The sequence below is a fragment of the Chaetura pelagica genome, unplaced genomic scaffold, assembly GCF_000747805.2.
Source record: "Chaetura pelagica isolate M959 unplaced genomic scaffold, ChaPel_1.0 scaffold192, whole genome shotgun sequence".
Taxonomy (NCBI): Eukaryota; Metazoa; Chordata; class Aves; order Apodiformes; family Apodidae; genus Chaetura; species Chaetura pelagica.
In genome coordinates, this window is record NW_009952570.1 from 1,272,271 (window position 1) to 1,294,056 (window position 21,786).

At 39.9% G+C, this 21,786-nt stretch overlaps 1 protein-coding gene across 1 annotated transcript in view; it reads left to right on the top strand.

Moving 5' to 3' along the window:
* The first annotated feature begins 11,440 nt into the window (after positions 1-11,440).
* GIGYF2 (GRB10 interacting GYF protein 2) overlaps positions 11,441-21,786 on the top strand; it is a 65,912-nt gene continuing 55,566 nt past the window's right edge. The window contains exons 1-4 of the mRNA XM_009993507.1: positions 11,441-11,524; positions 14,071-14,200; positions 16,356-16,451; positions 19,057-19,165. Coding sequence (XP_009991809.1) covers positions 11,484-11,524; positions 14,071-14,200; positions 16,356-16,451; positions 19,057-19,165 — 376 coding nt within the window. The 5' untranslated portion in view covers positions 11,441-11,483. The remainder of the gene's footprint in view (positions 11,525-14,070; positions 14,201-16,355; positions 16,452-19,056; positions 19,166-21,786) is intronic.

Sequence of the window (21,786 nt, forward strand, 5' to 3'; positions counted from 1 at the left end):
GGCCTGTGCGCCGGCAGCGCCGCGGGCAGGTGCGCCCGCGTTGAATTGTGTATGCCCTGCTCCGAGCACGCCCAGCCCTGTCAGGTTACACAGGCAGAGGAGGGAGAGCCTTTTCCCCCGCAGGCAGCAGGGTGTTGGGAGCAGCAATGACCAGCAGTGTTTGACCGGAGAGGCCTTGGCAGGCTGAAGAGAACATCGATCAGGATTGTGTACGTTTGGTATTGATCCAAGACAAGTAGTCTCAGTGTCAACAAAGCAGTCTCTGCTCTTTCAGCTCTGTGTAATCGCACTTTGAAGTGGGACAAGTTGTAGGCCAAAAGAAGATGTTGCCAAGTAGTACTTTTGGAATAAAACCTCTATTTCCCCCAGTTACCTCCAGCTCAACGTTTTTGGTTTGCTGCTGTAATACTTCACCTCTTACTGTAGTTCTTAAGAAGTGTCTGTTTTCTTGGGTGGGAGGGGTAAGAACTCCTGAATTCTCGTTATATTCTTCTGTCTAACTTCTTGCTGCTCATTCTATTTTCTCGCTTCAGGAGCTGACTTGGGCAAGTTCCTGGAAAGTACGTGTGAATATTTTTTTTTCCTTTTCCCATAACTCAGCTGGTTGCTTTTGTTCTTAAGAAACTTAATAAACACAATTTAATTTGCTGCTTTGTGAATAGGACATTTGGTAGATGCACAGCGTGATAATTGGGAACCTTTGTAAACAAAATGAGTTGCAGTTGTCACCAACAAAAGCTTTGTTCTGGGATTTTTGGAGCTCTGTTATTGGGTGTTGGCTCCAATAGATAATAAGAGCTTTGGTATTGCAAGGTGTTTTGTTCTTGCCATTCACTTGCACAAGCCTTTGAACAGTTAGCTGGTGCTGAGGTAAAAATGGGTGCCCTGAGCAGTTTTGGGGGTATCCACAAAGACGTGGGAGTGTCTGTTGTCCTTCCTGCACCCTTTGTGCTCATGCAATTCAGATGTTAAAAGTTAACTGATGTCAAAGGTCATGTGGGTCAGTGTTAATTTCTCACTAAATGTGTGATTTAAAAAAAAAAATGCTGGCTAATGGTCAACTGTATGAAAAAGAAGGTAGAGATTTATCCATGGAAGTTGAATGTCACTTCCAGCAAGATCTGCTTCTGTTGAGGCTTTGATAGCCCCTTTCAGTATCTGACAATGTTGTGTTTAAATACTAGACTTACTTAATGATTTTTGGAGCTGCTTAGGCTCTGCCAGTGTCTGGAGACATGAATATGCATGGAGCTAGCAGGTCACTGCATTTCTTTTAGGATCTTTTCTGAGTGGTTTCTGGAGCCACTCATCTTTAAAAGCAAGAGCCTAGAACTAAAATGCAAAAGAGTCTTGTTGCAGTAACGATTTGTCTCACAAAGTGCTTATAAAAATAATTCAAAAGCTCAGTAAAAACTTGGAGATCCTCTCTTCATTGCAGATATTAATCTTAAGAGGACTGTAAAATACCCTCAGAATACTCTTCTTACTGTTTTTTTCCTTGCCCCCTAAAACATAAATTAAAAGTATGATCTTTATGCTGATGTAAGTGGAAAAAAATGCTTATAAATAGAGAGTTGGGGACTTTACAACTTAATATTTTCAACTCTGTTACTCCTTGCTTGTGGAGAAGACTGTGTGTAAAATGTGACAGTTTTTTTTGTGTTTTTTTTTTTTTAAGGAATTGAGGCTAAGCTCTGTTGCATCTCTTCATCTCTGCTTGCTGTCTTTTCAAGCCAGTTGTCTGAGTGGAGTTCTGTCATAAACCTGAGTTTCTTGTATCTGAATGTAAGGAAAAAGTTGGCAGCTCTTTCAAGATCTATAGATATTTCTTGATGTAGTTGGGGCAGCTTCCTGGCTGCTGAGGCTGTTTGCTGCTTCCTGCCTCTGCTGGAGGTTCTTTCCTTTTAAGCAGCCCAGGGCAGCCCTGGCTCACAGTCGTTGATGAGGGTGAGCTGGGCACCTGAACCATGGGCTTTTTCTTCCTCTCTTGCCCTGTCCTTTACATTAGTTCAGGCCTCCAGCTCTTCAGGTTTATTTTTTTTAGTTGATCAAAATACCAAGAATGTGAAATTTGATGCTGCTTGCTTTTGTCTGATCTTGTAAGTTCGAGTAACTGTCAAATGGATGTTCCTTACTCTTTCATTGAGGTCTTTAAAATTCCTTCTTAGAGCTTTTTAAGGTATGATGATATTAAGTCTTCTCATAGTCTGATTCAGAAAAAAACCCCAACCTTTTCCTAGTATTTTTTTTCTCATTTTTCTTTTTGTTGGTTATTTTTTGCTTCCTCTTGGTGCTTCTGCTCAAGGATGAGTGGAGATAAGCTATATTTATTTCATGATTATAGATAGACAGAGGTAAGGGACAGAGCAGTAACATTTCCTTTCATAAGCATGAAAGCCTGGGCCAGATCTGCCTCCTCTTCCCACACAGCTTGCTAGAGACCTGCTGGATGCTTTGGTAAGGAGAAACCCATCTCTTTGTTACTGACGAAGCATTTGTGTTGAAAGAGGCTCAGTTTCTTTGTGTGGTTTTCTCATCAATTTATTTTAATTCAGTGAGTGATGTTTGAAAACCTAGGTGTGTGGAGTGCTGCCGGGGGGATGGGATGTGCTTCCTGGGAGCAAAGTCAGTTTTCAGCCCAGCTTAGCCTCTCCTTTTCTCTCTTGCATTCAGCTTCTGAATATTTTTTTTTTGGTTGCACAAATGATCTGGCTTGAAAATTATCAGAACTGAGAAAACTTAGCAAGTTTGCTCAAGGCATACATAAGTTATATATGGAGCTAAGAAGAATTGAGTGTTGTAGATCATAAAGTCTATACAACGTTGGCCCTCTTGTGGTTGGTAGTAGTACATATATATATAAAAATCATGTAGTTTATCACAGTGATGTTTAATACCATTGTTTTTTCATCTTCAGATCAGATAGTTGTGAGGGATTGCAGGAGATGGAGGTCTGTGCGTTGCATGGTTAGTAGCTGAGATTGCTACAGTGTGTTCATTACAAAATGTGTCCACTTCTCTTTTTTTTGCAGAGGGACGGCTCTCAGTCTGTTCGCCTTAAAAGTGTTTAAACATTTCTTGAATATAGAAACTGTAGCAATGGCATGATGTCTGTGGGAAACCAGGCTGCCCTTGATAATCTTGTGTCACTCACTTTTTTTTGTTGTTTGTTATGGAAAGGAAGTACAGGATTGTTTTGCTGTGTCTGAGGTTTTTGGCAAGCATGAAATCAAAGTTTGTGTTTTCAGGAGTGAACCTCTCCTGTCATCCCTAAAGATTGTAACACCCAGAAGCTGCTTATCTAGACCTCAGGATTGGGGAGGAGAGCAGAAAGGATACCAGGACCTCTGTAGAGGTTGTAGTCTATATGTCAATGAGAAATTTTAATAGACATTTTAAAAATGTTAAAAAGTACTGCCTTGCTGATGGTACCTTTTGGATCACTTACTATTTTTATTCCCTCAGCTCATTAATAAAACTGTGCATGATGGTTTTCTGTCTTTTTGGCGCTATGTTTGAAAAAATGTAAGCAAATAAAGAATAACTACTTGATGCCTTCAACAATGTCTCTTGAATATGTAATTTGCTTTTACAAATGGGTAAATGAGCTTACATATGATATGTTAGGAAAATAAACTGGTTAGAAAAAGGTTTTTGTTTCTTAGGTGTTGGTACAGTCAGAGCGAGCATGATGTGTTGTACTTTGGGAAGGTGATGTTGTTGGGTGTTTAGTCCTTTTGAGTTGCTAGAGAAATGCTGATTTCAAGCTGTGGTTGATCTCCTGTCACTGGCAACAAACTGAAATACTTTGCATCCTGTTGTTAGTATTTTATGGTGAAGGTGCTGGTTTGTGTGACTGGCAGATCCCAGGGCTATCACCTGGATTGGTTGGTAAGAGCAGCTCAGTGGTTGGTGCGTGGCATCGCAGGTGGCAGAAGGGGAAGATGCTCTTGGTACGTGGTGAGGAGTACTTTGGGTAAAGTTCTGTGTGGGGGAGTGGAGGGCTGAATTTCTGTAACTTCAAACTTCCAGCCAGAATGTTATACAGCAAGGAGTGGGTATGGCCTGCAAGTAATAGATGAATAAACAGGTATTTTTTGAGCCATATGTGGTAGAATCTGAGGATGATTTAGGTTGGAAGGGACCAGCCTTTGGCGGTGTCTGCTCCAGGCAGGGCTGACATCAGTGTTAAATGGAATAATGTGTGTGATAGAAAGTGGGTGACACTGATCATGGCAGTAGCATGTGGCAGGATTTTTAAAGAGAAGAATCTAATAACTTGATTTGATAAATCAGAGGCCCAGTTTAACTGCCATTAAAATCAGTGGAAGCTTTTTACATTAGGCTCAGGTAATGCTGAATCATCCGTGTGTGTAATTTTCTCCCTTGGTATATGAGGCTTTAAGATTACTAAGGCAAGGTGAAGATAACATCACAAGTCAGTATACAGAGATAATGCTTCTTAGATCAAAACTAGTGAATATCTTTAGCGATGTTAAGAGAAGAAAAGTGATAAGCTATTACAAGGTGTTGTAGGTCATATGCAATAAAAAGTTACCTTCTGGTTGATGTCTGTATGTAATCTGATACAGTAATTCTGTTAGAACTGTTCTATTGGACACTGACTGTTGAATATTTGTTTCCTGAAGTGTAGGGCATATCAGGCCTGCATGATTAGGAAAACTTGAGAAGAGGTGGGGGGAGAGAATGTCTCCAAAGCCCAAAGCTTTGTCTTTACTGTGCCTGGTGACGGGCTCGCTGTGGGGCAGGTGGGCAGGCTCTGCATCCTGATCTGAAACATCCTGTGGAATGACACAGACCAAGTGTTTACCTACCAGCGAATTTTCCATGTACGAGGTGGACAGATGTGGAAGTGATTTTCGGCTGGAAAACGAGTGCTGGCAGGATTTGGAGACAGGATTTGGAAGAAGTGGTTTTGTGTTTCAGCCAGTAGCAGGGCTGAGGGTGTGGTCCCCTACTCTATTTGGAGCTTAATCGCTGGTGTCTGCCTTTGGCTGGGAGGCTTGGAATAAAGGTGGAGGTCACACTGCTTTCCGGTGGAGAAACTGGGCAGAGCTTTCAAACTTGGTTGTTAAGGTGAAGGAAGAAGTGGATTGCTCACTAACCTACCTCTGACCACCAAGTTCACAATAGTAGGTATGAAAGGGAGAAACTACCTGGAATCGTGATATTTAATGTTCCTTTATTTTTCTTGGATTTTGTTAGGTGTGCAGGTCTCCATAGTCTCTCTTGTCATCCCATCCCGGAAGAGCTTTGGTGCCTGCTGCTTGTGTTTGTCATTCTTGTCTGTGGTGCAATGTGTTGTGAGCTGCAGCACCCTGAGAAGCTTCAGATGGATCTGTGTGAAGGGAGCAGGTCATGAGTTTGGTCCTGTCATTCAGGAATGTCACAGTTTTTGACCAGAAACTGCTGAGAGATTGAAACACTCCTGCAATTATTTGAGACAGAAAGGCTTTAAGACTTTAGGAGATCTAAAAATCTAACTGTAATAATTGAGGTGTAGTTTCTGGGAAGTGGATGGTTTAGATCTAGTTCCCTTAGGAAGAACTTCCTCTCCGCGTTTGGGTAGATAGGCCTTGAAAAACTTATTGCCTTTTTTAGGAGGAAGTATTGGCAAGCCAGAAGGGACTATTCTGACTCCTCTGGCATCTTGTGTAATGTGACTAATGGCTTATTTCTGTGATTAATTTTCTGTTTAAACTAGTACACGCTTCTTAGAGAATCGGTGTTGACCTGAAAAAAAACTTACTGTCTTGTTTGTCTGTGAATGCCTTGCTTCAGCATCTTCACTGAATAAACTTGGGCCCTTGGCCTTTTTTATCTGCATTGTCCTTTACAGACTTGGCAAGAGAGTTAATTCCTCAGAGCTCAATAAATAGAGCTTTGGGCTGTGTGGTGTGTTTTTTCCCCCACTGTAGGGCATATCTGTTGTGTTTTATCAATTTTTTAACACCTGATTTATCAGCTTTCTTGCCTTGCAGAAAGCAGGACACAGTATCCCTACAGTGACAAAATCTACTCTATATTTACTCCATGTTTCCTTATTTCTGTACTGTTTGCTGTTAGCTGTTCTAGTCAGTGTTGTATCATACGTTCCTTTTCAGCTGAGTAGAGTCATAACTGGTTTGTTTCAGGACTATGTTTTTCCAGAACAGTCTTGCATTTGTTGTGTATCACCCATGTTTTCTGCTCATGAGTCTTTTGATTGTATACTTGGCCTTATTAAGTGCAACCTGCTGTACTGGACTGAGTAACTGAATAATTCATAATAGTATTATTGATGATGTGTCATTTCCTTTATTTACCATATCCATGTTTGTTATCCTCAGATTTTACAAGTTATGTGGGCCAGTGTTACAGATTCTGTAGAAACAGAGGGTAGCCTCTTACCATTGATTCTGTTTTGAGAATAATCTGCCTTCTGAGATTGTTGCTTGTAGATTCTTTAGAAGATGAGGTTAAAAGAAAAAATAGGTTATGATATTGGAGACTTTTCATGAGGTTCTAGATGATTTTGTGCTTTTTAGCACTCTACTTAATGGCAGTGTCCTACAGAAGTTAAAATTTATTTCACCTACTAGCTTGGGCAATGGAATGTCTGCTCTTACAGAAGTATATTTTGTTTGAATGTCTTCCATAAATCCATGTTGGCCAGCCTTAATTATGTCTGTGTCCTTTAATCAGTGTGATCTGCTTTAGCCAATGATTAACATAAAACAGACTGGTAGTGTGACCACCTGAGTCTTCCTGTTTACCATTGTACTTAAAAGGTAGCCTGCATACAGGTCTGAATCTTCAATATTTCAGGAATTGGAGAAAATCAACATAAATTATTCAGCCTGTTGTTTTAAAAACACAGTTACTGGCACTGAAATTAGCTTGCTCTAATAGCTGCCTGTGGAATGTTTTCTTGCTTGTGGAAGGTGAAGTTTTACCACCTTGATGTAAGGTTGCTGTTGCATGGTAGAGCACTGCTGTTAAATTCTTGCTCCAGGTTTGGTTTAGGAGAACCCAATTCCTTGCTCTCAAATTTGCTCATGTTGGATTTCCATTGTGTTCTTTGGTTCTCAAAGTTTTCAGCCAATTTCTAGGTTAAGAAGGCCATTTCAAACCTACAGTAGCAACAGAACTACCTTGGAAGGAAAGGGTACTTCTCAACCTAAACATCTCTCAACAAGCAGTAGGCCATTTCAAAATAAATAGCTGTGTGCAGAAAGGAACAGTGGTATCTTCTTCCTGAGATTGAGGTTTCCAAAGTTAATAAAAAGCCAAAGCAAGCAGCAGCCCCAAAGCATTAAATTGCAGTGACAGTTCAAATCTTGAATGTTTTGTCTGTAGGAAAGATTAGATGGGCAGACCTGGATGCAGTCATTGCCTAGACTTGGGATGCTAAGAATCAGTTGATCTCTATGCAAAACAGCAGAACATCTTGGTGAGGTTGCCATGTGGTACAAGCTGACAGAATTCTGTAATGGAGCACAGGGATTTAACGTTGCCTTTAACATTGATCTTAAGTGCCTGTGAATAAGGGATGAGCCTTGAAGTGGCAATTTCCTGTAAATCCTGAAGTTGAGCAGAGTCTGGAAAACATGGGAGTTTGGATCTTTGAAAGCCTCAGCTTTTTGCCTAGGTATATGTTAGATAGCTGTGTGTTGTAGAATGATGGAGCTCGTGGCCCAAGTAGTGAGCCACAGTAATGACAGACCTGCCTTAGCTTTTCTTCACCTGAAATGTTGTCTTATGCATTTTAACACAAATCTCTGGCAGAATCAAGTTCTGACTTGTGTCTGAAGCAGATGCTTCTGAGAGCTTTAATAGACTGGTCAGGTCCTAAATAGCATGCTTGAAAAAGAATTTAAGAAAAAATGAGGTTGTTAAAGCAAACATTGTCCCTAAAGCCATCCAGGGAAATTAGTTTTGGTGATGGCAACTTCTGTACCTATAATATTACCTGCTAATTGTGAGTGAAAGCCACTTAAAGGCTTAATGTTATTCGATTACGTTTTGTGTCTGCTCAGAGGATGGTCTTCTGACTTCCACAGTACTAAGCTGCTGACAAAACAGAAAAGATGGTCTTTCCCTTGCCAGTCTACAGGTTGGTGATGGGTTGGTTCCATGTGGTTCCTTCCTTTAGTCTTGCATGCTGAGGGCAAGTCTGTGGCTGCTCTACCACCCCTGGAGAACGGGGTCTTAGTCCCAGTTTGTTGGATAATTGAAGTTAATGATGCTTTTCCCCCAAACCGCAGGAAAATTGCAACTGTTTATAGGGCTGCACATCTCGATTAAGGATTGACCTGAGCTGAAGAAAATCTGGGAGAAATGGTTCCCCTTTAAGGGAGCGGTGACAAGCCCTCAGGTAGCATTCTGACCCAGGCAGTGGTGCTGTTTGGACATGATCAATATATGGCCTCAGTTTCTTGCTTCAACTCAAGGCTGTTCCTAACATGCTCTTTGCCCATATAAAGTCTGTGATTGTGCAGTCCTCAATCGATAGCCAAAACTTGTTTTCCAAAACACCAGGAGTTCAGAAAAGGGCTTTTCCCCCATTAAGTTACATCAAGAAGGAAATGTTTTAGTTATGTGGAATTCCATCCTTGATTAATAAGATGGCAGCATAGATAAAGACCAGAATTTAGATGATAGAGAGCTGAATAAATTAATGCTTTTTTCCTTAGTCAAGATTGGTACAAAGGGCTAAATGATAGGGTCATAAATTTCTTAATTCTTCACCTTTTCCTTGCTCCAGCCTGACTCTTCCCTCTCACCATGTGAGTGTGGTGCATCCACCCTGACTCGCTGTTCCAGTTGGTGCAGCTTCTTCTTTGGGCTGGCCCTGACAGAGCTGCCTTTTCATTTTGGCTCCCCTGCTTTTGCCTGGCTTGATGCTTTGGGCACCAGCAGAAGTAGGGCATGGTTTCTGCTTTCCCCATCTTGTCTTCTCTGACGTGGCCAAGGGTATTCCTCTTGCACATGTGCTGGCTTAGCTTTCTTCCGTTTCTTTTTAGTGTTCCCTGCTCTTCTTCTCCCAAATCATTACCTGTTTCCAGGGTACCTCCTTTTCAAGGATTTTCTCTGAGCACTGCTTTGCCCTGTAATTTCTTTTTCACTTGTATCTTCTTTCTGGGTAATACTGCCTATTGGAGTAAATTCACCTGTTACATATATCCTCTGCAGATCTGATTTTTATTCTGGGATTTTCTCCTGTTCAGCTGCAATTTCATCCACTTACAAGTGTCTTGCTTTCAATTCAAGTTTGAAACATTCAGAACTTCTAGGGAGGAACTTCTCTGAATGCAACACAGGAGAGGAAGCCAGCAGAGAGTTCCCTCAACAAAGTGTGGTGGCCATGATGAGGGACAAGGAAAGCCATTTAGCAGCTCAATGGGATGAGATGAGAGGCCTTGAGTGTCTTTGTAGGTACTGAAGTGCTTAGGAGTCTAGTAGAGAAAGATGATGCAGTATCCTCTTATTTTTGGGAAGGAGCCCAGAGGCTGAAGAGGGGTGGGTCCAGTGGGTCCCAAACTAGTAAACCGCTCAATTCTACCTGTTTTTTGGCCCTTTATCCTTGTATCTGATGCTTTTCAACTGTGTTTTCACTACAGTTCAACATTTGGTGCTAGCCTTCCTGGTAGTACTGACCTGTCTTTGATGTTAGGAGCTGAAGATCTTGAGTTCCCTGGTGATTGCACTGAGTGATCTGAGAGCCAGAGCTCTCACACCCCTCAGCAGAAGGATTACAGAAGGGACAGCACCCAATTAAGGCTGCTAGGAATTGTTGGACTTGTCCCTGCCAAAGCATGCACAATGGTTGAGTTGCCCCACAGTATTTTCACATGTGGCTGCTGTGTTGTCTGCGGGTACCTGAGCCCTTAGCTTGATTTGTAGAATGATAAGCAGATACACTATGAATCTTCTAATGAGCTGTTGGCTGCTTCAGAAAGACAACCCAAATGCAGCTTCTTCATTTAGTAAGGATAATACCATTTTATTGTATAGGGATATTTTGAAAACAAAAATATTATGATTTGTATGTAAATTGTATTATGGATGGGAAAATGTTGAAATGGCATGTAGTAAAAATATGTGAGCCAAATCTTGGTGGGTTTGGGCTGCAGGGAATCTTACAATTAATTGTAATCTTATGCCCAAAAGATTTTAGTAAAATCTGCTCAGACGGTTTTAGTGTGGGGTTTTTGGGGCATTTTCTAGCTTTCAAGCTGTTGATTTTTTATTATTATTATTTTTTTACTTACATATACTACTGAGGTAATTATATTAAAGAACAAAAGCTTCCTTTCTTTTGTTTTGTCTTTTTCTTCAGTGACAAATGCCCTTTCCACTTCTGACTCCCCCATTTTGTTTTGCTTTCCCATCACCTTCTCATTCCAAGTCTCGACAAATTAAGGAAGCTGCTTGTTTTGTCCATGGGTCTGTTGAAGACGAGTGTTCTGATACAGCAAAGCTCCCTCCTGCCTTCTGTCTGTATTGGTTCTTTGAGTCTAACCAGTTTCTGTAGATAATGCTTCAAATCCTAGTTTTGTTTGGGCTTTGGCTACAGTTTAATTTTTAGAAAACCAAAAGCCTGTCCTCTGCAATTGGGATTTTGCTGTTGCTGGAAGGAGAGAGTAGCTGTGTTTTCTTACTGCAAAAGACATTTCTCCAGAGCTGTCTGGGCTTGACTTGGTTCTGATGGAGAAAACTTCTGTTAACCTTGTTCCTTTCCTCCAGTGTGGCTTCATCTGCTGTTGTCTGTACACTCTTGGTATATAGGAACTTGACCTGACCGTCACTACTTTCTGCAGGACCTGGGCTAATGAGACTTGAGCTACTTTCATTTCTAAGTTGAGCATTTATTTTTTTTTTGCTAAATAAAGTCAAGAATGAGAAATACTGTTATGTGCTTGCAGGTTTTGAAGGCATTTGGTCTACTCAGCCTTTATAAGGCTTATTTTTCAAGAGTGAGCAGTGGAAATTTCTTGAATACTCTGCCACTCAACTGGCAAATCTTTCTTGCTGTAACTCTAGTGGGGTTTTTATCCTCTTGTAATTGTCAGGAAGCTGCAATTCTGTTAATTAAGCATTACTGTTCTTAGAGAAGAGGATTATACATCAAATTCTGTGTTTGGTTGTCTTGTGATAATCACTGATTTGAAAAGGGACTGTTTGAACAAATTGTTTCTTCAGATGCTCTGATCCAGTGTCCTTTTTGTGCTGTTAAAGAGAAATTTAGGTAAGAGATCTTGATGGAGTTACTCCTGTATTAGAGCTGGAACTGATGTCTTAAGAAAAGCCAACAAACTGTGTTCCGCATAATCCCCTTTTTAGTTCCTTGCCTGATCAGATGTGCTTTTGTATTGTGAAGTAATTTATGAAGGGCTACATCACTCCTGTTGTTTTCATAGGAAACATTTTTCTTTTTCAGGTTCACGCTTTTTAAAAAAAAGGAATAGAACAGGAAAAAAATGGCAGCAGAAACTCAGACACTTAACTTTGGGCCTGAATGGTAAGTTTTTTCTCTTTTGTGGAACTCTGAAACTTTGTCTATAATGTTAAAAACCTGTGAATTTCTGTCATTCAGGACTTAATTGAGTATAGGATTGAATGGGATGTGATGCCTTTGTTCCATACCCCTTCTCCTCAGTCCCTGGCCTGTGAATGAAAGCACTCACATAAAATCAGTCTTTGCTTTGTAAATTGGCTTTATGTATTAAATGAGCTGGGTTTTGTGTTGTGGTCATGCAGAAGGTTCGTGGGAACAGTGTTTGTGGTCTTGGGAGTGTACACACAGTAAGTGAGGAAGGATTGTATGTTGGTCTTTCCATGTGGTACGTGTTAATAAGAAAGTTCCTATACTGTCCTTATTTGACTTAAATCTATAGCTAAGCAAGCTTTTTTCCAGTATTAAAAATAATCAGTATGGAACATGGTCCAGGTGTGTTTTATGTCAGTCTTCTGTGTGCACACTGAGAAGTGTCAGGAGAAATAGTGATGGTGTTGAAGAGTATCCTTGGTGTTACCACCTTGTGTCGCTGTTGGTTTTCAGGCTTGACTGGCATGTGTTGTTCTGGCTTTTCCTGAAGAGTGATTGCCCAGGTGTGACTGTTGTTCAGTGTTTGTCCCAGCTCCTTGCTGGAGTGTTGATGGCTGCTGTTACAAACACGAGCTCTGGCTGGTGAGGTTTCTGAAGAGTGATGTGATCCTTCAGTGTGTAAATGGGAGTGTGGAGTGGTTACTGCGTAGCATGTGGTAAGGCTGTTACTGGAATAATGTATTCACTTTTTCTGACACATTTTTATACACAATGCACAAAAATTGGAAAGTATTCAGCAAATAAATAAGCCATGATTTGTGGCCTGGAAAACAATGAGGGAGCTTGGGCTATTTTGCTAGATTAAAAGAAGGTTAAAGAATGACTTGTATCACTGTCTATAAATACACCCACCAGGCAGATATGCCGGAGTGCACTTCAGTGTAAGAGACAGACATGATTGGATTCATTGATGGATGGAAGCCAAAGTTATATTAAAAAAAGAGAAGGAGGAAGTCAGCTCTAAAAAAAGCACAGATTTGAACAGTAACTTGATTGCTGTGTCATAGTGAGGGGACTTCAGTCTGCATTGAGTTTAAAAATCAGATTTGATTGAAAAATAACATATGCTTTCATGCTTAATGATTTACTAGATTTTTACAGGAATAATGGCATAAAATGGTGAGATTTATAATTATTCTTTTGGGTTGCAGCATAGTCATGTCTGTCATGTGTGCTGTTCTATCACTTCGTAGTGAAACTTGGTCTCGTTTGGTCTGGATTCGAGTTGAACATGACACTGAGACATCTAATCCTTTGGATAATGCCTCCCCTGGCGCTTTTGGGGTTGGAAGTGGTATGTGAAGAAACTGCCACTGGGTGGCACCAAGCTAAAAAAAAGAAGAGAAACATTTGACTTGCAAATTACTTCTTCCGTTAAAGATCAAATAATAATAATAAAACAAATCAAAGCATGTTTCAATAATTAGGTGAAAGGTAGCCTTTGAATCCACATTTTGGTTTTGAGTACCTTCCTTTCCAAGGATCTTGGGATTGTTGGGAGTAATTTTCATTGTTTTACTTGTCTAAGGTGCACATCAAGGAGAATGTAGGAAAGTGGTCTGGGTTTTGTTTCTTGGCACATGTCCTTTTGTAATACATCCATCAAACTTAAAAATGCAGGATATTTGGGTAGTTGAGGAAATAATTGTGCAGAATGGGACTAATCCACCTGTAGTGTGGGAATAATGTGATACAACCTTAAAGATACCGTGTGCAAGAGGTTGAGTAGCTGACCTGTGTGGAATGGGACCACACTCAATAGCATGTTTATTATCATAAGTTAGGTTACTGCTTGAGATGCCTCTGATGTAAAGTGTGGCTGTATTGCATGTACATAGAGATTTTTTTTATTGAGACACCAAGCTAAATGATGTATGCACTCCTTGACAAATGCCATGAATTCTAAGTTCAGGAAAAGGAATTTGTAGTAGAGTCAGATTCTGGAGACACAGGAAGAAACCTCATTGGAAATTTTACTGTCCTGGACTTTGTTGTACTTTGCTAAACATCTGCATAAACTTTTTCCTTAGTATTTGCTGCAGTGTCCCCAGTGTGGTAAGAATTTTACTTGGCAAATAGAAACTGCAGTCATTAATATGCATGGAACTGAATTTTGTGCAGCCAGTGTAAATGGCTTAGTCAAGGCTTTAGGGATGTAATTAGCTTGCTATATAATCAACATAAGAGTTTTCCAGGGGATGAGTTGAATTCCTTGATGTGCTGTTGGGAATATTTTTTTTCCTTTCTCTTGGCTATGGGAAAATTAAGGAAGCTCTTCCACTCTTCTGTTGAAGCAACAATTTTTGGAGTTTTGAAGTTATGCTGTTAATGCCTTGCCTTTATTTTCAGAACTGGATTTATTTCATTGTAAAAGTGCAGAAATGTGCAGATGGGTGATAGCAGAGGTGACGACCCATGCTCCTCAATTCAGTTTTCTTTGCTTTTCTGCTTGATTTCAGGCTGCGAGCTTTGTCCAGTGGCGGGAGCGTGACATCCCCTCCTCTGTCTCCGGCTTTGCCAAAGTACAAACTAGCAGACTATCGCTATGGGAGAGAAGAAATGTTGGCACTTTTTCTAAAGGATAACAAGGTGAGCAGGAAGAGGAGGAAGGCCTGGTGTGTGTGCTCTTGATGACAGGCTTGTCATTAGGAACAGGTGTTTGTGTGTTGTGATTATGGACATTGTCCACCCCTTGGCAAAGAACTAAAGAGGTCCATTTGTGGGGTTTTTGTGTGTGTTCTTATTTGATCCCACTCTTGCTGCTTCATTATGTTTGATTATTTTTGCCATTTCAGGGGCAACTTCCTGTATCCCCTAAGAATTAAAAAAAAACACCTGCTTGTCATATTCAGTCCCTTGCAGCTGTGCAGTTTGTCTTCCCTTAGTAGGATTTTATATAGTGTAAAACAGTTTCTTGATTCAGCTTGAAAGGCAATGAATTGTATTTATATGAAAAAAGGCAAGAGCTTCCTATTTGTCTTGACTTAAGGTAGTTCATTTCAGCAGATAACTAGCTCCCATGAGAGCAGTCCTCATGGTGTTCAGTTCCCTGGGACTCTGGACACAAATGCAGTCTAGCATGTGGGATACAAAAAAGTGTAAAAAATCAAGAGCTTCTTTCTGGTTTCATTTCAAACAGGTTCTCAGTGTCATGTTTCAGAGAATGTTTCAGGCAAATGAATTGTACATTCTGCATTTGTAAACTTGAGGTTTTTCTGTAGATGGTGACAGAGGTTGGTTTATTGTTGCAGCAGGCACATGGTTTCAGGCTCCCAAATCACTCTCAGAGCCTTGCCCTTGAGTCAGGAAGGGACAGCAAGAAATGATGTCAGGTGATGCCTTTAGCTTGGCATATAGATGAACATACAGACCTCCTTGTTCCTACCCTGCCGTGACTGTGCTGACGTTTCATACAGTGCTGGGAGCCCTTCATTGTTTAGACATGGATTCAAAGGTGTTGGATGTCAGAGATGTTTCTAAAGCTGTGAAGTGTGTTATAGCTTAAAGCCATGCTTAAACATGCAGAGTTATCCTGCTCTGCTGTGAGAAGCTGCAATGTAAACCTCGATGTTATGTTTGAGTGAGTGAGCCTGGAGGAGATAATTGTTTTCTGCAATTTGTGTATGTTGTATCAGATGATGCAGAGACCTCTACAGTTGTGACTGATTCAGAACCTGTTCCTGACCTGTGTGACAGAAGCTCTGTGATGGTTGTGAAGGGTCCCAAGGAATACTTTCTGCCTGTGTGTTGGCCAGAAGGGTGTTCCTATTAAAGCATGTCTTGGTTTTGATAGACATGTTTTGTGGTGTTGAGCAGTTCTGGTTCCCAAGACTGAGTGGACTCTTGTCCTGAAACTTGTTTCTAGTCAACTACTAGAGGTGGTGTTTTTAAGCTCTATCTTGTAGCCTAGTCCTTTTTCACTGTGTCATCTTCAGTCTTTGCTGGCTGAAGATTAGGCAAAGTTGCATCTCTGATTAAAAGAGACTCTGAAAGCAGACTACTAGCATATACCCAAATGAAAAAAGAAAACCCTAGGTTGCTTTGCGTCAGTTAAAATTGGGAAAAGTCTTTATCCCTACTATTGAACTAGATATTTTTGAAATAGCTCTCTGTTGGATTAATGAGAGCTCACTTGGCTGTAATTGCAGCTTCTCCTCCACATATCAAGGTCACATCTGCTGATCAAGCTTCCATCTGATGAACTGATTAAAAAATAGTGTTAAAATTTATTTTGATTTAAATCATCAGTGTCCTCAATGAATCTGTACCTATAGCTTCACACTTTTTTATTTTGCTGTCCTTGGTAGTAAATTGGAAATGCTGACTTTAAATCAGATGCATTCTCTGTGCTGTTTACAGTTGTTTTGTTAATATATAAATTAAAATCTAGCTACAAAAGTATGTTGAAGTTAAAGGAGTACTTCTCCTTGACTTAATTTATCAGGTGAAATTTCACTTGGTTCAGATTTGAGCTGCAGTGTTGTTGGAAGTTTGAATTCTGATGTGTACAATCCTGATACTTTACATATTACAGTTGTGGGGAGGAATTTTTTTTTTGGGAGGCCTAAATTTGCAGTGGAGTTACACCCAGTAAACCCAGTAAATGTTATTGGAAGTGTTAGTGTACTGGATTGGTAGAGACAGAGTTGGCAGAATAAACATTTTTTGTAAATCAAAGTATGTGGCATCATCCCTGAAATGGAAATACTTGGGTATATTTGTGTGCTGTTTTCCTTTGGTACAGATACCTTCAGACCTTCTGGATAAGGAGTTTCTGCCTATTTTACAAGAGGAGCCCCTGCCACCACTGGCACTTGTACCTTTTACAGAAGAAGAACAGGTTTGTATCCTTTTTTAAGAAGTTAGATTGTCATCAAGGTAAAAGCAAAATAACAAGTATGCCTACATTAAAAACCACAAAATTTGAGACTTGTAGGTCTTGGGGAAAGAAATTACGAAAGCCTGCTGTGTTAAAGTTTAAATGCCATTCATGCTCAATAACATGTTCTGTTGATGGCAGACAGTCAACTTGTTAAATCTACGATCATCATCTGGGAAGTATTAGCTATTTTTTAAGGCCACAGCACTTTAAAATCAGTGACACTATCTCCAGTGTTTGGACTGGACTTTCTGAAATGTCCCAAGTTCTGTTTCTTCAGTTTGGTGGTCGTTGGAGAAGTGTGGAAGGTCTGACCCCCTCTGAGTAAATGCCTGACCTTTGATTGCTTCTTTATGGCTGTCAGAACTTCTGATTTGGAAGTTGCTCTTTGGTTTGTCATGTTTCTTAGCACTTTTCCTATTTCAGAATACTGTGGTTTGATTGTTTTTCTTAGTTTATTTTCTAATAGAAAGCTGAGTATTTATTGACTTTAGTATAGTTTAATTTTTGCAGGGGTGGGGAATGTCAGTGTTAGTTTTTATTTCAGACCGTCCTCCTTGCCCCATGGTATTTTATTGAGTTTTACATTGTTTTATTGTGCCTGGGTATTCTGGCATATCCTCTTCACCTATTCCAGAACTCCTTCCTCTTCAGAATTCATATTTCTTTTTAGGATGCTGTCCTTTGGCATAAGTTGCTAATAGCTTTTAATCAGCAGTCATATTTAAGTTTGTGTGAATATACTGTGGACATTTCATGTCAGAGTCTTAAAAGGTAACTGAGATGGAGAATATGCTTTTATGGGAAATCTTAGCCCTGCTCCCATTATCCAGTGGGGACAGGAAAATCTCAGGCAGCAAGCCCAGGAAGTGGTCAGCCAGGCATATAATAGCCATCCTGCCCTTATTCCTGGTTGTGTGAGGAAAGAATTCAGTTGTCTTCATCCTTGTGGAGTAAAGGAGCCTCAAGCTCTTGCTGAAATAGCATCTTGTGTGTCCTCATAGGAGGTGTTTCTGATGTCTGTTTCTGGGGACATCTTTCATTGCTGCTAAAGGGGCCCTATTTTGGGGCAGTGTTGCTTTTGGTGTGTGTTGTCAGGGACGGACACTGAAGTAACAGACTCATCAATAACAGGGTGTGTTTTGCTTATTTGTTACTGACCTTACCCTCTGGATTCCTGTCCCTCTGCACGGTGCAGGGATTGCATTTTCCCCACAGCAGGCTCTACAGAGGGGAGGCAGGATTTGTTCAGAGACTAGGCAAACAAGTCAAATTAAAAATAAGTTGGGAAAGGAAGCAAGATAGCTGTTTTCTTACTGGAAAAAAAAAGACACCAAAAGGGAGGAATCTTGTAGGCAAGACAGTCAATCTGATAAATAGCTTAAAGTTGTTTCCGTGATAAAATATTTCACCACTTCACAAAAAAAGCAGAAGTATCAACAGCAGAAAAGGTGGTGATTTGCTTAGAGACAAAGGAAGATGTTTCAGTTCAACTTGCTGTTGAAATGGATGCTTTAAACTTTACTAGGAAGATAAAATCAGGTTTACTGGAGGCTGACCTTGCTGTTTTGCCAGGCAGGACTTGATTTTTTTTCTCCCACCTTGAGTCTACTTAGTGACCAGTTCTCTCTGGAAGGGAGGTCTGCCTTCTAAGAAGAACATGTCAAACAGTTAGGCTTGATTCTGAAGTGTGTTGAAACTCCTGCAGATGTCTTTTTATGTTAGCCATTTAGATTTTGAACAGTATATAATTGCTTGTCTCAGTGTTCTCTGAAGACCTTCAAGTCCTAGGAATTCAGATGGTTTCACCTAAGCAATTTTGCTTTAAGTTCCTATCAAGAAGGCTCATGTATCTGCTGCTGTGAGTCCTTTACATTCTAATGATTTAATACTTGCATTCAGACAGTGTGTGTGAAGTCAGGTTTGCCTTGTTGATGTTTCTGAACAGGATCCTTTATTCTTTGGCCTAGTTTTGCAACTATCTGCAGTTAGAGAATGGGGCCAGAGTGGGTTATAATTATCCATTCTTTATCGAAATAGCTTTCTTTAGCAATTATTTCATATTAAAATAAAGCTGAATTTTACCCTCATGAAAATGAGTATCACTTAAATTGCAGAAGTCTTAAATAAACTTAAGTTTTCCCCAAAGTATGTTACTCCTATGATACACTGAGAGAAAAAAACCCGCAACCCAGACATTTCTGCCAAGGACATTGGTGAATATAGTTTTATTCAAATTCTATTCTTTGCATGTTCCTGCTTTGCTTAAGTAAGTTTAGAATTGGTATTAATTAATGGTGTCAGGTAAGAGAGCAGTAGGTTCCCACTTGCTGCCTTTAGAGCATGGAAATGGCAGGTAAGTAACTTGGAAGCACAAATATTGACCAAGATCCTTGGTTCAGCTGCTCTGAGGAATGCTTCTCTTTGTTAGTCAGTTGTGGAGAATTTGTAATGAATGCAAGGAAAGCAAAGCTTGTTTGAATCTCAATTTAGGATAATAGTAAGTGTTTATGTTTTTGGTTTTTTTTAATAGAATATCACCTTGCTTCTTTCTTCTTCTTGGCAGAGAAATTTCTCCATGTCTGTAAACAGTGCTGCTGTCCTGCGGTTGACGGGACGTGGAGGAGGAACGGTGGTAGGGGCTCCTCGAGGTCGAAGTTCCTCTAGAGGTCGAGGTGAGCTGGTAGTGGGGTGTGCTGCAATGGATGCAGGTGATTCAGGTGAAAGATTGTGAAAGATGTTAGAGCTTGGTTATCGGAAGATTTTCTCATGCCAAGTTTCTATTCCTTTAAGACTTTGAAACCTTTCCAAAAAGATATTGTGAGAGAATGGGTATTGTTGTGATTGTTCTGCTCACTTCAGTGCACGTCTGGTGCCTGTGGTACCACCAGACTGGTGGGGGTGGAAAGCAAAATCATAATCATGGATTGTGTAGAGTTGGAAAGGACCTCTAAAAGTCATCTAGTCCAGTTCCCCTGCAGTGCACAAGGACCTTTTTTACTAGATCAGGTAAAAAGGAGGAGTAGTTTTGACATGAGATAGGAAATTGTTTCATTCAGAATTGTTAGAGATAAATTGGTTTTGTATCTTTATGTAAAATTTATAGGGAAAGGGGAGAAGAATCCACAGACATATGTAAAAAATCAAGATTGTAGAAGGTGATGTTCAGAGTTCTGAAAAGTCATTTTTATGTATCAACATCCTGAGAATAAACAGGAAAATGTTAATGGAAAGATGCAATTGAATTTGAGAGAAATTTGAGTCTTCCCAGTTTTAGTGCATCACTGTAGTTGCTGTCTCGTTCTGGATCACTTCAAACATTTGCAAATTAATTGAGAAAATGTCCTCAAGCAATATCACTAGATTCAAAAGAGATTGTTAAATCCAGAATTTATCTTAGCAGTTCCCTTTCAATGTGCTGTGAACACTTTTTTTGGGTTTTTTATATATAAATATTATAGGTTACATTTAGAATATTAGAAACTAATAGCTTGGAAATGTCATCAGGAGTAATTAATCATTTAACCTGTGTCTTTGCAGGTACTTTGGTGAGGTTTCTCATAGGGTCCTTTCTAATTTAATTCTAAATGTCCTTGGTAGTGATATTTTAAATAGCATATTCAGAAATCACTTCCATATGTGATTAAATACTTGACCAGAATTTTGCTCTATATTTGTTCTCTTGTTTCTGCTCTCACTCCTTAAACCTGCTTCTTCCTTGGTTTACATCTTTCAGATATTTGGAGATGACAATCTGTCCTCTTGCAGTTGCTTCTCGGCTAATGCATATGCATGTAAACTTTTAGAAGGATTCCCTGTCTCTGGATTTCCCTGTCACTTCCCTTCTTTATTTAGCATTGTCTTTGCCCATAAGCTTAGGGCTTAATTAAAAAAACAAACAGTATGTGCACGTGTACAAGTGTGGGGTGACATTTTGTACCATGTTACATTTCTGTTGTGCATTTGAAAGCAGTTGCTTTTCTGCTGTGTGGTTTTAACGTGTGTGGCATTGCTGCCATCCATGGTTCGCTTATTCTAGGAATGCATGTATTTGCTGTTTTATTAGATGCCTTAAAGCTTAATTCTGCAAATGAAGTGAGTGCTGCTTAAAATGTAGTGATTTGAGATCAGATGACCACTAGTGTGCTCTAGTTTCAATCTCAAGACTGTTTCTAATTTGCCAAACTCCCTTTATTTTTCTTTTGTCAAACTTTCCCTTTTTTTTTTTTTTTTTGCTATGCCAGTAACAGTGGATGTCATCCTTATGCAGTGAGCAGCTGGTTGCTTTTTAATTACCTCTGCTAGTTTCAGTGGGGTCACAAGGTTAAATGTGGCAGAATATGGTTTCTAATCCAGTCATTCTATTATTGAACCTATTTGTATGCGTGGAGATTTGGCTGTGAAATTTGGTTTCAGTGACAGAACTTAAAATGTGTGGTATTAAGACTATTTGAAAGCTTCTACTGCATATATTCTTTTTTTCATACTTTGGTTTACATGTATGTTAAGAAATACTACCTCAAGAACTTTGCAAACTTAGTGTTCTTCACTTATTTTTGTTTTCATCCTCATTTGATCTTTCTCTCAAGTTGTGTGAATCATACACTGTGCTTGTTAAGCTGCTGTCATCCTGCAAACTGAACTGGATGAGGACACGTCTCTCTACCTTTCCTCATTTTGAAATAGTGAATTACTGAGCTTTCCTTTTCATTGATCTGGGGTGTTGTTTGTTTCTTCCACTCCTCTTTTCTTCCCATGAGCAGTTAGTGTTGGAATTTAGTCCTGATCAGTCTTCCCAAAGTTTCTATATCTCAGCAAACAAGTTAGGGCTTCTGCCAGGACAAAGTTGTAGTTTTTTTCAGAATTATACATGTGATGTTTCTGTAGTTGAGGACTTGGTTTCTAATGGCTAGTTATGAAAAGCTCAGTGTAGGACTGTTGACTGCTAACTTGTAAAATGAACAGGTTGCTTGCAAGTAGCAAACTTTAAATGCCATTCTGGTTATCCAAGTTACAATGAAGAGGACTTGGAATTTCCTCACAGTTTATGCAGTAAATGAACTGCTTCACTTAACAGTTGGAAAATATATTCTCTATTGCCTTGCACAATTGCCTGAGTTCAAGAGGTTATCTGGTGGGTTTTGTGAACATCACATCATTGTGCACAACAAAGCTGCTGCTGATCACATTTGGGCTTCAGCTTTAGCAAAATAAGGTTACTGTCCTGAAGTCATTTGCACAACAGTAACTTCAGGAAGAATTTGCATGTATGATTAGGTCTGTTACTTAAGTTCCC